Source organism: Salvelinus sp. IW2-2015, linkage group LG31 (assembly GCF_002910315.2).
Source record: "Salvelinus sp. IW2-2015 linkage group LG31, ASM291031v2, whole genome shotgun sequence".
Classification (NCBI taxonomy): Eukaryota; Metazoa; Chordata; class Actinopteri; order Salmoniformes; family Salmonidae; genus Salvelinus; species Salvelinus sp. IW2-2015.
The window spans coordinates 8541432-8556069 of record NC_036870.1 but is presented as its reverse complement, the minus strand read 5'-3'; the positions used below and the strand labels follow the sequence as shown (position 1 = coordinate 8556069).

Genomic DNA, 14638 nt, shown 5'->3' with positions numbered 1-14638 from the left:
CAGCCAACCAGAAAAGCAAGTTGAAGCAATTCAGGCACTCTTGAAAGTCAGGACAATCCTTGTCCTGCAAAGAAACATTATTTTTATAGTTGAAAAAATTAGATTTTGTAATCAGTAGGTATTTAGAATGAACTGTGATGTGGAGCTTTATAGTTATGTGGTGACATCACGTGCCCCATGTACCTTCAAAATTATTAGTTTATCATCATTTAATCAGAAAACACAGTTTCCATCATCATTTGTCGCAATAAAGACAGTTCGAAAAAATAAAGTTTCTCCTGTATCTGCCGTTTCCATTACACACGTTGCAATGATTTTTTTTGCAACATTGCTTTTGTCGAATAAACCTGGGTCAATGGAAACCTGCCTACTGTTACTGAGAATGCCATTGTAGGTAAAGTGATCTGTTGGTTGGTTGTGTGTACTGTCAGTTTCGAAACTGGCGAAAAAGCTCACACATGAGCAAGAGACAGATGGGAGCATAATGTTCCCCACTGAAATATATTATATCATTTCAAAGACTTAGTCAGTTCTGAAATGGGTAATTTTCAAAGTAGTTGTTTCAACTGGAAGTTGACACAACTTAAGATTTTAAGGCAGCCGGGTAACAAACTTTGGTAAGTTAAAAAAACTTAGTTTAGCTTTTCTGACTAGCAAATACTTATCCTCTAGACTTCAAAACAACTTTAGTAGCTTTGTTAGCACAACTAAAAAAAAAAGGTATGAAGACTAAAAGTATGAAGTTCATTCAACAAGTTATTAAATCCACATTTGTCAGTTCCACTAACTTTACTAGGTTGAAGAAAAACTTTAACTCCACACAAAATCTGGACTGGACTTGACATGCGATTTTAAAGTAGCCTGGTGACAAACATTTGTAAGTTGAATCAACAATATTTTTTTTTTTACAGTGTACAGATGTGTTGTCCAGATATCATTGAAAATTGACTCAGTAGCGGTGCAAGAACAGAGCCTGGAGAGACTCCATCATACAAACTTCACTAAATTCCCTAATGAGGGTAATGACTGTAACCATAATTTCAAGCGTTTTGTAATGTTTGTTTTGCAAGAWGATTTTTGCATATCAGGTTACCACGGAACCATTTTGCAACACTTCGATAACCACTCACCCTAACCCTCCGACAATAAGCAACTAGGTGTCTAGTCTAGATCATTATTTATGGTGTAAAAGCATTCATGCAACTGTATGATCTGCCGGTTCAGTGGCTCAYATGTGTTGCATTGTGGGTATTGTAGTACATTGTAGACTCTTGGCGCTGGTGTAGTCCATGGTCCAGCTGACCAGCGCCATTGAGACGCCCAGCAGCACCAGGAAGATCCAGTCCTCTCCCAGCTTGGTGACCAGGAACCTCTGTACCCGCGCTACACAGTCTGAGCAAACAACATGACAGACATGATTCACTTTAACACTGTTCGAGTTCATTTATCACCAGCGACTTGTGAAAGCAAAATTGCAAGATTATGTTATAATACGTTTATAACATCAAATGGTTGTTTTATGCAACAGAATAAGAGGTTGTTAGAACGCTCATCTGTGTGTGTTCTACTGAGGATGGGCCTCTGGAAGATTTATGATGCCTTTGGGTGATACCGCATTCCAGAGCATGAGTTAATGTTTCTGTTCTAATGGATACCAGGGAGAGATGACCCCAGGGCCAGACCTTGGTCTCTACACAAGATAACTGTTTTTACAGCAGATAATGTCTGCAGTGAATTATAAGTATCTTTCATACAAATCTTAACCTTGTGACCCATTCCATACATCTGTTGTTTGTGATGTAGACTGAAAGGGGTGTATCTTGGCTATAAAATACCTTTGTACCTTTGTCTCGGGGCTCTCAACGAATCATCTGAGGGTGATTCGTCGACCAGACATCATTATTGTACAGCACTCAATCGATTCACTTTATGTGTGTGTGTTGTACTGACCTGTTCCCTTATTAATAAGTGAATAAAGATTAGTTCAAGTATGACTCTGACTTGTGTGATAAGTTTGTCTCTCCTCATTTGATAGTAAAGAAATTAACCACCACAGACTTTACGGAGCATGGACTCCTCACCTCTGCACTTTGAGTAGGAGCGGCGTTTCTTTATAGACAAAGGGTTGCCTTGCTCTGTAGCCGTATGTGCAGGTCCTGCCTCATCCGAGTGATGCCGACCCCTGTGCCTGCTGTGGTGCCCGTGTCCATGTGTGTGACTGTGGGGGTGGCCATGGTGGTGGCTGTGGTGATGGTGGCCATGGCGATGCTGCAGATGGTGACCATGTTGATGGTGGTCGTGTTTCTTCCATTGTCTCTCTGTTAGCAGTCGGGTGGCCTCTCTTCGGCGGCCAGACCCACTCGGGTGCTCGCTGTATTCCCCATACAGCTGAAAGTGACAGGAGGAAGAGAGACTACATTACCCATATGTTCATGAGCAAAGGACAATGAAGACTCGCTGAAAATGTAGTTCAGGTAAGGTTAGAGGGGCAAAAATGTCATTTTAGGAAAATAAGAATAGTTTAAGATATTTTATTTTCACACCGAATGTGTATATTTTAGAGAAAATACATCATGTAGTATATACTATTATTATACATACAGTATATCTACACGTAACACTTCATATATGTTTACATATGAAAATAAGAAACTTACGTTAAGGGAACATTCATCTATCATAGAAGAATGTAAAAGCAATATACAGACACTACCGTTCGAAAGTTTGGGATCACTTAGAAATGTCCTTGTTTATGAAAGAAAAGCAAGAAAAGCAAAGCAAAGAAAATGTGTCCATTAAAATATCAAATTGATCAAAAATACAGTGTAGACATTGTTAATGTTGTAAATGACTAGGGTAGCTGGAAACGGCAGATTTCTAATGGTATATCTACATAGGCATCCAGAGGCCCATTATCAGCAACCATCACTCTTGTGTTCCAATGGCACGTTGTGTTAACTAATCCAAGTTTAGTTAAGAGGACAAGTACATTAGTGTGTCTAGCTTGAGAAACAGACGCCTCACAAGTCCTCAACTGGCAGCTTCATTAAATAGTACCCGCAAAACACCAGTCTCAACGTCAACAGTGAAGAGGCGACTCTGGGATGCAGGGCCTTAAAGGCATTGTTCCTCTGTCCAGTGTCTGTTCTTTTGCCCATCTTATTATTTTATTTTTATTGGCCAGTCTGAGATATGGCTTTTTCTTTGCAACTCTTCCTAGAAGGCCAGCATCCCGGAGTCGTTTCTTCACAGTTGATGTTGAGACTGGTGTTTTGCGGGTACTATTTAATGAAGCTGCCAGTTGAGGACTTGTGAGGCATCTGTTTCTCAAACTAGACACTCTAATGTACTTGTCCTCTTGCTCAGTTGTGTACCGGGGCCACCCAGTCCTCTTTCTATTCTGGTTAAAGCCAGTTTGCGCTGTTCTGTAATGGGAGTAGTACATAGCGTTGTCCTAGATCTTCAGTTTCTTGGCAATTTCTCGCATGGAATAGCCTTAATTGTCACGCCCTGGCCATAAAAGCCCTGGCTTTTATTCTCTATTTTGGTTAGACCAGGGTGTGACTAGGGTGGGCATTATAGTTTTTTTTATTTCTATGTTTTCTGTTTCTATGTTTTGGCCAGGTATGGTTCTCAATCAGGGACAGCTGTCTATCGTTGTCTCTGATTGGGAATCATACTTAGGCAGCCTGTTTTGCCACCTTAGTTGTGGGTAGTTATTTTCTGTTTAGTTTATGCACCTTACAGAACTGTTTCAGTTTTCCCTCTTGTTTATTTTGTTCGAGTGTTTTGTGATCTAATAAAAATCATGAACACCTACCACACTGCGCTCTGGCCCGATCCTCATTACGACGAGAGCCGTGACATCAATTTCTCAGAACAAGAATAGACTGACGAGTTTCAGAAGAAAGGTCTTTGTTTCTGGCTATTTTGAGCCTGTAATCGAACCCACAAATGCTGACGCTCCAGATACTCAACTAGTCTAAAGAAGGCCAGTTTACAGAAAGACAAAACTCCTCAACATGTTGACCTTAAAATCTCACTGAGCGGAAGCATGTGTCTACATTTGGATGAATTACAGCATCCAGACATCTGGTAAAGAGATAACTCCAGCCTGCAGCTCTCCCACACAGACATGCAGGCACACGCATAGAAACACGGACATACTTTCAGAAACACACACTAAAATCATTTCCTGTTATCTAGTAAATCTAATACTACATTACTTGGCTTTTATCATTTTGTAGTTTCAATACATAGCTATCACTCAAAGATACATTCTATTACATTAATTTCTTATGGGGGTGTGGGGGGGGGGGGGGGGGGGGGGGGAGGGGGGAGCAGGGGGTTGGTAAGCTACTATACCAACCAAAGATCAAGCCAAGACCCAAGGTATGTGATCCTCTATCAGACAAGACCAGCAGTTGGTTGTGGGTAAGTATTTCACACGCTTTGTAAATCATGATCGACACATTTCACTATCAAACTGGAGAGGTGGCAAATATTCCATTCTAATTCTAAATGGAAGACGACATATTCGAATTACTTGCATAAACGGTCAATTAAGTCTACTAATTACTATGATAAAAACACAATCAAAATGGCAGACCACCTTGTAAGGAATATGTTCTCCACTCCAATATTTTCCACATGAACAGTTCAATGGTCTTCAAACCCATTTAAATAGATGAACCTTTGTCTATGTACATAATGACGGAATAACTTAATGAAGTTTGACACGTGAATAATGTCATAATACTGTATAGTTAATGTGGGCTTCCATGTAAAAAACACTCATTATTTTATTTGATCTATTCTTATACCTGCTGCACGCAAAGTGAAGGCCTACATTGCAACTCCATACTATGGCCTTTTCTCAATTGGATTTGCTCAACCTCTGCATCCTCTCTCCTCCATCCTTTCTCTCCTCTATTTGATAAAAGGTCAAAACGAATCGAGGAGAGGGAACGTGGACAAAAATGCGCTTGTATGAAATGAGACTCCTTCTCCGCTCGCGCTGCCAAGCGTCAGACAAATTACGTTTACAGAGGTGGATCCCAAAATAAATGTTTAAAGTGATAAAAACAAATTAAGTTAGTTGTGCAAGACATTTTATAGATAAAACGATATGTGGCAGAATACAAAACTCTTTCAAGGACTCCGGTAGGAAACACGACTATCCTCGATTAAGGTGGCTGTCGCGGAGGGGAGGTTACTCTTCTGTTTGCCTATTAACGAATTGACATCTTCTCGACCACCTGACCACTAGGTTTCTGGGTCACGGAGGAGGGAGGACAGAGAGAGGGCGGAGGACGGACTTTTGGCCAATTTAGAAAAGGCCTATTACACAGTAGATGGGCATATTGACACAAAACATCCTCCTGAAATCAAACGCACATCAATGTCAATGGGGTGCTGGGCTGCTTGGGACAATATGCAATATGGAGTAGAACCCATACATCCATATACAGTTGAAGTCTGAAGTTTACATACGCTTAGGTTGGAGTCATTAAAACTCGTTTTTCAACCACTTCACAAATTTCTTCTTAACAAACTATAGTTTTGTCAAGTCGGTTAGGACATCTACTTTGTGCATGACACAAGTCATTTTTCCAACAATTGTTTGCAAACAGTTGTTTATTTCACTCTATCACAATTCCAGTGGGTCAGAAGTTTACATACACTAAGTTGACTGTGCCTTTAAACAGCTTGGAAAATTCCAGAAAATTAGGCTAATTGACATCATTTGAGTCAATTGTAGCTGTTCCTGTGGATGTATTTCAAGGCCTACCTTCAAACTCAGTGCCTCTTTGCTTGACATCATGGAAAAATCTAAAGATATCAGCCTCAGAAAAAAGATTGTGGACCTCCACAAGTCTGGTTCATCCTTGGGAGCAATTTCCAAACGCCTGAAGGTGCCACGTTCATCTGTACAAACAATAGTACGCAAGTATAAACACCATGGGACTACGCAGCCGTCATACCGCTCAGGAAGGAGACGCGCTCCGTCTCCTAGAGGAACGTACTTTGGTGCGAAAATTGCAAATCAATCCATGAAGAACAGCAAAGGACCTTGTGAAGATGCTGGAGGAAACAGGTACGAAGTATCTATATCCACAGTAAAACGAGTCCTATATCAACATAACCTGAAAAGCCACTCAGCAAGGAAGAAGCCACTGCTCCAAAACCGCCATAAAAAAGCCAGACTACGGTTTGCAACTGCACATGGGGACAAAGATTGTACTTTTTGGAGAAATGTCCTCTGGTCTGATGAAACAAAAACAGAACTGTTAGGCCATAATGACCATCATCATGTTTGGAGGAAAAAGGGGGAGGCTTGCAAGCCAAAGAACACCATCCCAACCGTGAAGCACGGGGGTGGCAGTATCATGTTGTGGGGGTGCATTGCTGCAGGAGGGACTGGTGCACTTCACAAAATAGATGGAATCATGAGGAAGTAAAATTATGTGGATATATTGAAGCAACATCTCAAGACATCAATCAGGAAGTTAAAGCTTGGTCGCAAATGGGTCTTCCAAATGGACAATGACTCCAAGCATACTTCCAAAGTTGTGGCAAAATGGCTTAAGGACAACAAAATAAAGGTTTTGGAGTGGCCATCACAAAGCCCTGACCTCAAACCCATAGAAAATTTGTGGGCAGAACTGAAAAAGCGTGTGCGAGCAAGGAGGCCTACAAACCTGACTCAGTTACACCAGCTCTGTCAGGAGGAATGCGCCAAAATTGATCCAACTTATTGTGGGAAGCTTTTGGAAGGCTACCCGAAACGTTTGACCCAAGTTAAACAATTTAAAGGCAATGCTACCAAATACTAATTGAGTGTATGTAAACTTCTGACCCACTGGGAATGTGATGAAAGAAAGAAATGCTGAAATAAATCATTCTCTCTACTACTATTCTGACATTTCACATTCTTAAAAGAAAGTGGTGATCCTAACTGACCTAAGACAGGGAATTTTTACTCGGATTAAATGTCAGGAATTGTGAAAAACTGAGTTTAAATGTATTTGGCTAAGGTGTATGTAAACTTCCGACTTCAACTGTATATACGCACACTGCACCTTTATTGTTTAATGAACATTTTGATCAAGTGATAAACGGATCTTTATCACATAATTTAGATACTGACGTCATACACCAGACATAATGGAATTTGTGAAACAAAAGCTTTTGTGGGAAACCAACAACCTGTTGAGGGAAGTCTGAAAACCTTCTGATATACAGTTGAAGTCGGGAGTATACTGTATACTACAAGTGCTCAGATACAAACAACATCTGCACAGTGCAGTTGACCTCTAGTCAACAATACCACACTAGGAATCATTCAGTCCTAGCATTTAGGGAAAGGGGGATACCTCGTCAGTTGTACAACTGAATACCTTCAACTGAAATGTGTCTTCCGCATTTAACCCAACCCCTCTGAATGAGAGCTGCCTTAAATCGACATCTGCGTCTTCGGCGCCCGGGGAACAATGGGTTAACTCAGGGGCAGAACGACAGATTTTTACTTTTTGTCAGCTCGGGGATTCGATCCAGCAACCTAACCACTAGGCTACCTGGCGCCCCATTTACGCTTTGGGCTGCCTTTCAATAACCTTTCGACACCTCGTAATTTATTGTGCATGTACAAGTCTGTCTCTGTGGGTCCTAGAAAGAGTACTGTACGTCAGTCATACACATGGATATGTATACCGAGTAAAATCACCAACATATACATGAGCTGCACACACGCCATGACTTCCATTGGACCAGACATGTCACAGCTCGGCTTACCATGGGATACATTGACAATAAGTATCATACCTGTATCAGCTCTCAGTGTCCAACAAACCTCTTAATGGTTACCAACATGTTGAGGAAAATAGGCACTATTATATACACTGAACAAAAATATAAATGCAACAATCAACAATTTTAAAGATTTTACTGAGTTACAGTTCATATAAGGAAATCAGTCAACTGAAATACATTTATTAGGCCCTAATCTATGGATTTCACATGACTTGGAATACAGATATGCATCTGTTGGTCACAAATACTTAAAAAAAAAAAAAAAAATTGAGGTGATGGCGGGGATGAATGGCCCGAAAATGGGACTCAGGATCTTGTCACGGTATCTCTGTGCATTCAAATTTCCATAGATAAAATGCAAATGTATTTGTTGTCTGTAGCTTATGCCTGCCCATACCATAACCCCACAGCCACCATGGGGCACTCTGTTCACAAGGTTGACATCAGCAAACCAGGCTGCTTATGGTAGAGAAATTAACATTACATTTTCTGGCAACAGCTCTGGTGGACATTCCTGCAGTCCGCATACCAATTGCACAATCCCTCAGAACTTCAGGCATCTGTGGCATTGTGTTGTGACAAAGCTGCACATTTTAGTGTGCCTTTATTGTCCCCAACACAAGTTGCACCTGTGTAATGATCATGCTGTTTAATCAGCTTCTTGATATGCCACACCTGTCAGGTGGATTATCTTGGCAAAGGGGTAAAGAAGAAATGCTCACTAAGAGATGTAATTAAATTTGTGCACCAAATTGAAGAGCGATAAGCTTTTTGTATCAATGGAAAATTTGGGGAATCTTGTATTTCAGCTTATGAAACCAAGACGTTTATATTTTTATTCAGTGTACATTGAGCCAGACAGAATATGTGAGGATTTTCTTTAATCAACACCCACATAAAAAAAATACTATAGTATACTGAAGCAATAAGGCACAAAGGGGTGTGGTATATGGCCAATATACCACAAACCCCCGAGGTGCCTTATTGCTGTTAAAAACTGGTTACCAATGTAATTAGAACAGTAAAAAGTAATGTTTTTTCATTACTGTGGTATACAGTCTGATATATCCCGGCTTTCAGCCAATCAGCATTCAGGGCTCGAATCACCCAGTTTATAATATGGTAAAAACACTAATATTTACTGTAGTGTTTTTGCTGACTTTACTGTCGTATTTACAGTTAACTTTAGTATTAATACTGTAGTAAAAGAACAGTAGTATTTACTGTAGTGTTTTTGCTGGCAATACTATACTGCAGTATTTATTGTAGTGTTTTTGTTACTGTAGTATTTACTGTAGTGATTTTGCAGACATTACTATAGTGGTTTAACATTTTCTATCTTTGACATAGAAGTCGAGTCTCCTTCAGGAAATCTACTGGAGAAATACCAAAAGAGCAAATGTTCCATAACATGTAGGTAGGTAGGACTGGGGTCTGAACGGATAGTTCAGAGCTTCTGCTCTTTTCTATAACCTGTAGGGAACAAAATATATGGTCTATAATTGGCATGTAAGTTTCTCACTTCTGGGTGGCACAAATTGCGATATGGGGTAGGGGAATGGGCAGAGTTAAATACTGTGGAATTTCCTATAGTTATACAAGTGTAGTGTTTTTGCGGACATTACTGTATTTACTACAGTGTTTTTTGTTGTTGTGGATAATATTGTAGCATTTACTATAGTATACTACAACATTCTATCGTAAACACTACACGATCAAGGGATATAACAGTGTGTAATATAGTATTCTACAGTATATTACACAATTATATAGTAAGCACATCCCGATTGAGGGATCCAACAGTGTATAGTATAGTAMTCTACAGTTTACTACAGTAAGTCCTGTAGTATTCTATAGTAAACTGTAGTATTTTTTCTATGCGGGCACTTTCCCAGCTGTTGTCTGCCGATTCTGTGGACAGGATTTAGTGACGGTGAATGTTTTATAACAGTGTGCTGTTGGATTTGAACACAGTTATCAAATCAGTAGCAGGCTTCAAAGGCTTCCACAAAATCCATATAGCTGTTGGACCTGTTGGGAAATACTAGCCTCCAGAAAAGGAGTCGGAAATACTTTCAGTCCCCTGTAGTGCAGCAGTAAAGGCTTGTTATGTCACTAGTTCTACTATACCAAGGAAGAAGAAACCTCCCTCCTCCAACTCGCCCCTGGCAACTAGTGCAAGGTGGCGTTAGCTGAAACACCAGCCTGCAATTGAGAGGGAATTCCTCTACACACCATACTCAAAAGATAATCATGTTAATACTGGAGAGGGAAAAAATAATGTCTAATAATGTTTTATATAAACATTTGTTTTTATTCTAAGGAATTCCATACTGTATGTTTGATTTTTTTTTTTTATCTGGGGGGGAACTTGAGGAAATTCTCCCCCTACAGATTTGTGATGAGGAGAGGCGTACTGCAAGACCCACTCCTTTCTCTTTTGCCTTGTGGTTTCTGTACAAACTCAAGGCTATCTCTCACATGCAGGATATACTCTGGTAACACAACATCTTGGCAAACCACTGGGACAGGAAGGCAAATCTCTGATGTAAATTGGAATCTTAAAGACTTCACCAAATATATGTCTAGTAACACACAGAAATATTCAAACATTTACCAGACATTTACTTAACTAGCATCTAACTGGATCTCACTCAGGGCAGTCATGATATCAACTAACAGGTCAATGGATGTAATGCATGCCTAACATATGGCTATTCTACACAGTATAATATACTACTTACTTATTTCACTGCTAATATACTACACAACGTATATGCTAAAGYTTTTGTAACCATTGTAATATTATTACAAAATGGTTAACCTCACCATCAATTTGCTTGCCTATACATTGTGTCAGATTAGTCTTGTAAAGTGCCTGTATCAACACCTTATCAACAAGCTGGTTGATTTAAACGTTCAACATTTTTGAGCAGTCAACCCATTCAAATTTGAAATGATACCCGTGCGCCTGATCTACCCGTTTTATCACATACCATCACGTTGCTGCCCTCCATTAGTCTATTTCAGTCATCCTCTGCCTTTCCCTACCTCTGACCGTCCGTGTAATCCCCCTCTTTCTCCAGATTTCTCCTCCCCTCTCCAAGCCCCTCTCGCTCTCTTCTGCCTCTACACATCATGCACCTCGTACACACTTTCCCTCTCTCCCCCTTTCTCACCGCGTGTAACTCTACTCTGGGAGTTATATTTAGCACCGGTGGGACCCAACGTTCACCGCTGCACACCTCTTACTCTCTCGATCTCTCACTATCTGTCCGTCCCGCTGACCCTTAAGGACTTCTGTAAGGGGAGTTTGGTTCGTGTGGACGGACCGCGACACCTGAGCATGTTCGTCAAGTGGAAAGCGAGCGCGTTTATTATAAAGTATATAGAGAGAAATCAACAAAACGCCAGTGTCAGATTTGATCAACTCACTGCAAAACAGATTTAATCTCAAGGAACGTATCTGCTCGTAATCCTCATACCGGCTCTTTTTGTACTTCTCACAATGAAAAGTACCTGGACACACCTGTGAGATAGGTAGGGTGGATGAAAATCAGAGATAACAACATGAGAATAGATGAAGACTCCATGAGTGAGTTTTCTGTAACAGCGTCAGGCTGTTACTGATAGTTTCGATAGATCAAATACATAACGGTCCTGTTAAGAATAATCACTGTTAGCGGTTGCAGGGCCCTCCACTGCACGTCGGGCCTGACAATACCCTTAACTGTATTCACAATATTGCATGTCCTCAAGTGACAGCCTAATGGCACCAGAAGAGACAAATATAAGAAGCAATTGTAGTAGCAATAGTATTAGTAACAAATACGAATCTACCCATCTACTTTGCTAATCTGCGCTGTCTGTCTGCCTGCCAACCAGTCTACTTTCCTCTGCCTATATGCAGGTCCGTCCATCTGCTAGTCCAGTTGTCCTACAGACACATGACATCTACAGCAATAGGTCACATGACGGGGAAGGTTGGACAGTGTTGTGTGTCACCGCTCTTATGTCAGTTAAAGTCAAATGTAATACACACGAAGGTCTTCGAAAATATCATTCAGTCTTACGGAGTATTAACCACATACATTCTCCGCATGTCTGTCAACAACTCTCCACATAACTCTCTATTGTGCCTGGCAATGGCATCTAGTTCAATTGGAATGGGAGGCCCCCTTGTGATCTCACTTCTTGATCCTCCACAGCACAATGACAAGGAGAACAGAAACAAACTCCCGCTCAAAAAAAGTGACACTTCTCAATATAGCCCTGCTCCCCGGGCGACAGTGTAAACACACGGTTATCATAGTCCACATGGCCTGTACTAACACACACAGGTCATACAGTACATGCGTACACAGACACACACAACCACCAGCATGTGGATACACAGGCTAACAGCCTATGACCTTAGCCAAAGGCCCACGGTATAGAACTACCCTGTTAAATACAATACGCCACACCAATTTGCAGCCGGTGTTTCTTACGAATCAAAAAAAAAATACATACTGAAAGTCTAATGGTTTAAGTCCCTCCAGATGTTTTGGAACACTCTGGACCCCGGGGTCATCTTAGACTACGTGACGAGCGGAGATTAACAAATATATTCCACATGCACGATCGGGTTACCCCCTTCCCACACCACACTGCTGTAAACCTAGATTCATCTCCATGGATGAAATCCCACTTACATGCAAACACATTCCTCCCAGGTCTATCTGAGAGCATGGAGAGGCACTTACCACCGTACAATATCAAGGAGGTCGTTGAACAGCCATCTATTTCTACGTAAAAATGCATTATGTTTGTTGGTAATAAATGAAAGGAATTAAAAGGTGGAGAGGATAATGAACAGGTGGCTGAGAAAGCGAGAGAGAGAAAGAGCCAGAGAGAAAGAGCCAGACAGAGAGAGTTAAGACCCTGACGGAGACTGAAGGTGTGGGGTCCTCAGACACACAGACACCTGTTGCCACAGTCACGGACCTGCTAAGAGGTCTCCGGGACCACCGTTACCAGACAGTGTGTGTGTGTCCCCATGCTCCCTGTGCACAGACCGTAAAGAGCAGAGACGACCCGTTATGTCATGCAAGAGATTGTGCAAGATTAATGTCATAGATAGAGACAGCCTGCTGCTGCGTAACGCAATATGAGAGCAAATGGAAAAAGATAAGAGGAGATAGGTAGTGAGAGAGAGAGAGAGAGAGACAGAAAGAGAGCGGAAGAGAGCGTGGGAGAAAGAACTGACCAGGGTCTGTTGGTATCTCAGAGCCTTCCTTTCCGACGCATCTGCGGCCATTGACACACTGTCACTGACCCAAAAATAAACCAGCTGTCTGTCTCAGCATTTCCAGCTCTGCGCCCGCGAGTGTGCGCAGGCACACACACACCAGAGACACACACACACAGAGAAAAACTCTCACGCTCTCACACACACACACATTCTCACACAGTGTAAGCGAGCCCTTGCAGCAGATCTCCCCACCACTCGGATTGCCCACCTCTGTCCCGGTAAGCAGTGCGTGTAAACTAACAGATACCTCACACATCCCTAACCTCCCCTCTCTCTATCCCGCTCTCTCCCTCTATCATTAGATCTACGGTAATGGCGTACCCACCCTGTTGCCTGGGGCAACCCCCTAAGACTTTGAGCACCTGTTAATTAGAATAGAGGTACGGCAGGTAAAATGGGAAAGACAGAAGGGGAGAGAGAGAGGTTCATTGTTGTGAGGGATGTTCCTCATTGGAGTTGGCACTGCAATATGATGAGGGCATAGCTATGGCACAGACTGTTCTTTTGGCTTCGTGGGTTTGGAGGGTTCAGGGTCCAGAAAGGTTCAGGGTCTAGCAACTGCTACTGTCTGGGCCAGCAACTCTACTGTACAGTATTGAACAGTACACTATATAGAGAGCAGATGAGAATTGAGAAAACAGATGTTGATATGCAGTGCCTGTCAAATAGAAAAACATCCGTAACTCTGAAAAATATGTCTCCAAGAAGTTTAACGTGGCAATATGTAACTTTTTGGGCGACCCGATCCAAATTCACAGAGAAATGTGAGTTATAGATCCATCATTCTACTTGAAAGCAAGTCTAAGAAGCAGTAGATATGTTCTATGTGTGCTATTTCTATGCTCCCCGTTATTAAGTTTTGTTTTTGAGTCTTTTACTGGCGGTTTTGTACACCAGCTTCAAACAGCTGAAACAACAATATTTTTGGTTATGGAAAATATATTTCCGAGCGGTTTAGATAGTGTACAGTAGAGAATCATTGTACCATCTTGTTTTGTCAAACTGAAATTAGAGTTTTAGCAACCAGGAAATGGCGGAGAGATTTTTGAATAGTGCAACTTTAAGGCAATACTGAACTTCATTAAAAACTTGATTATCTTGGCATTTGAAATTAAATTTAAATGACCAGAAAGGGGACAATTACGTACTATGGTAGAGGCAGGGAAAGCACAGGGGTTTTCACATCACAAGATGTTTTCAGAGCATTTTAAAACAGCCCCTTTAGCACTGATGTTTTGGGTGTTTAAAGTAACTGTTAAGTGAAAATCTCACTTTTAAAAGTTCATATTCTGTTAATAACTCATACCCAAATAATGTTGTTGACTCATTCTACACTCGTATTCGTAGCCAAAGCATAAGTTGGAGATTTTTATATATATTTTTAAACACACTTCAAACATGTATATCAAATAGATCATTTCAAAAATGCTTGCTATTTCCTCAGAGTATGATGTCATACACCTGAGTTGGCCAACCAGCAGTCAACATGCATTACTATTTTTTTATGATGAATACACCGACACCATTAACACA

General features: G+C 41.1%; 1 protein-coding gene across 2 annotated transcripts in view; it reads right to left on the bottom strand.

Moving 5' to 3' along the window:
• clcn1a (chloride channel, voltage-sensitive 1a) overlaps positions 1-13230 on the bottom strand; it is a 29727-nt gene extending 16497 nt beyond the window's left edge. The window contains exons 1-3 of one of the 2 annotated variants that reach the window (XM_023976530.2): positions 13061-13230; positions 2082-2388; positions 1261-1392 (exon numbers count right to left, since the gene is read on the bottom strand). In XM_023976530.2, coding sequence (XP_023832298.1) covers positions 1261-1392; positions 2082-2388; positions 13061-13111 — 490 coding nt within the window. In that variant the 5' untranslated portion in view covers positions 13112-13230. The remainder of the gene's footprint in view (positions 1-1260; positions 1393-2081; positions 2389-13060) is intronic. The other variant, XM_023976529.2, reaches the window with a different exon arrangement.
• Positions 13231-14638: the final 1408 nt, after the last annotated feature.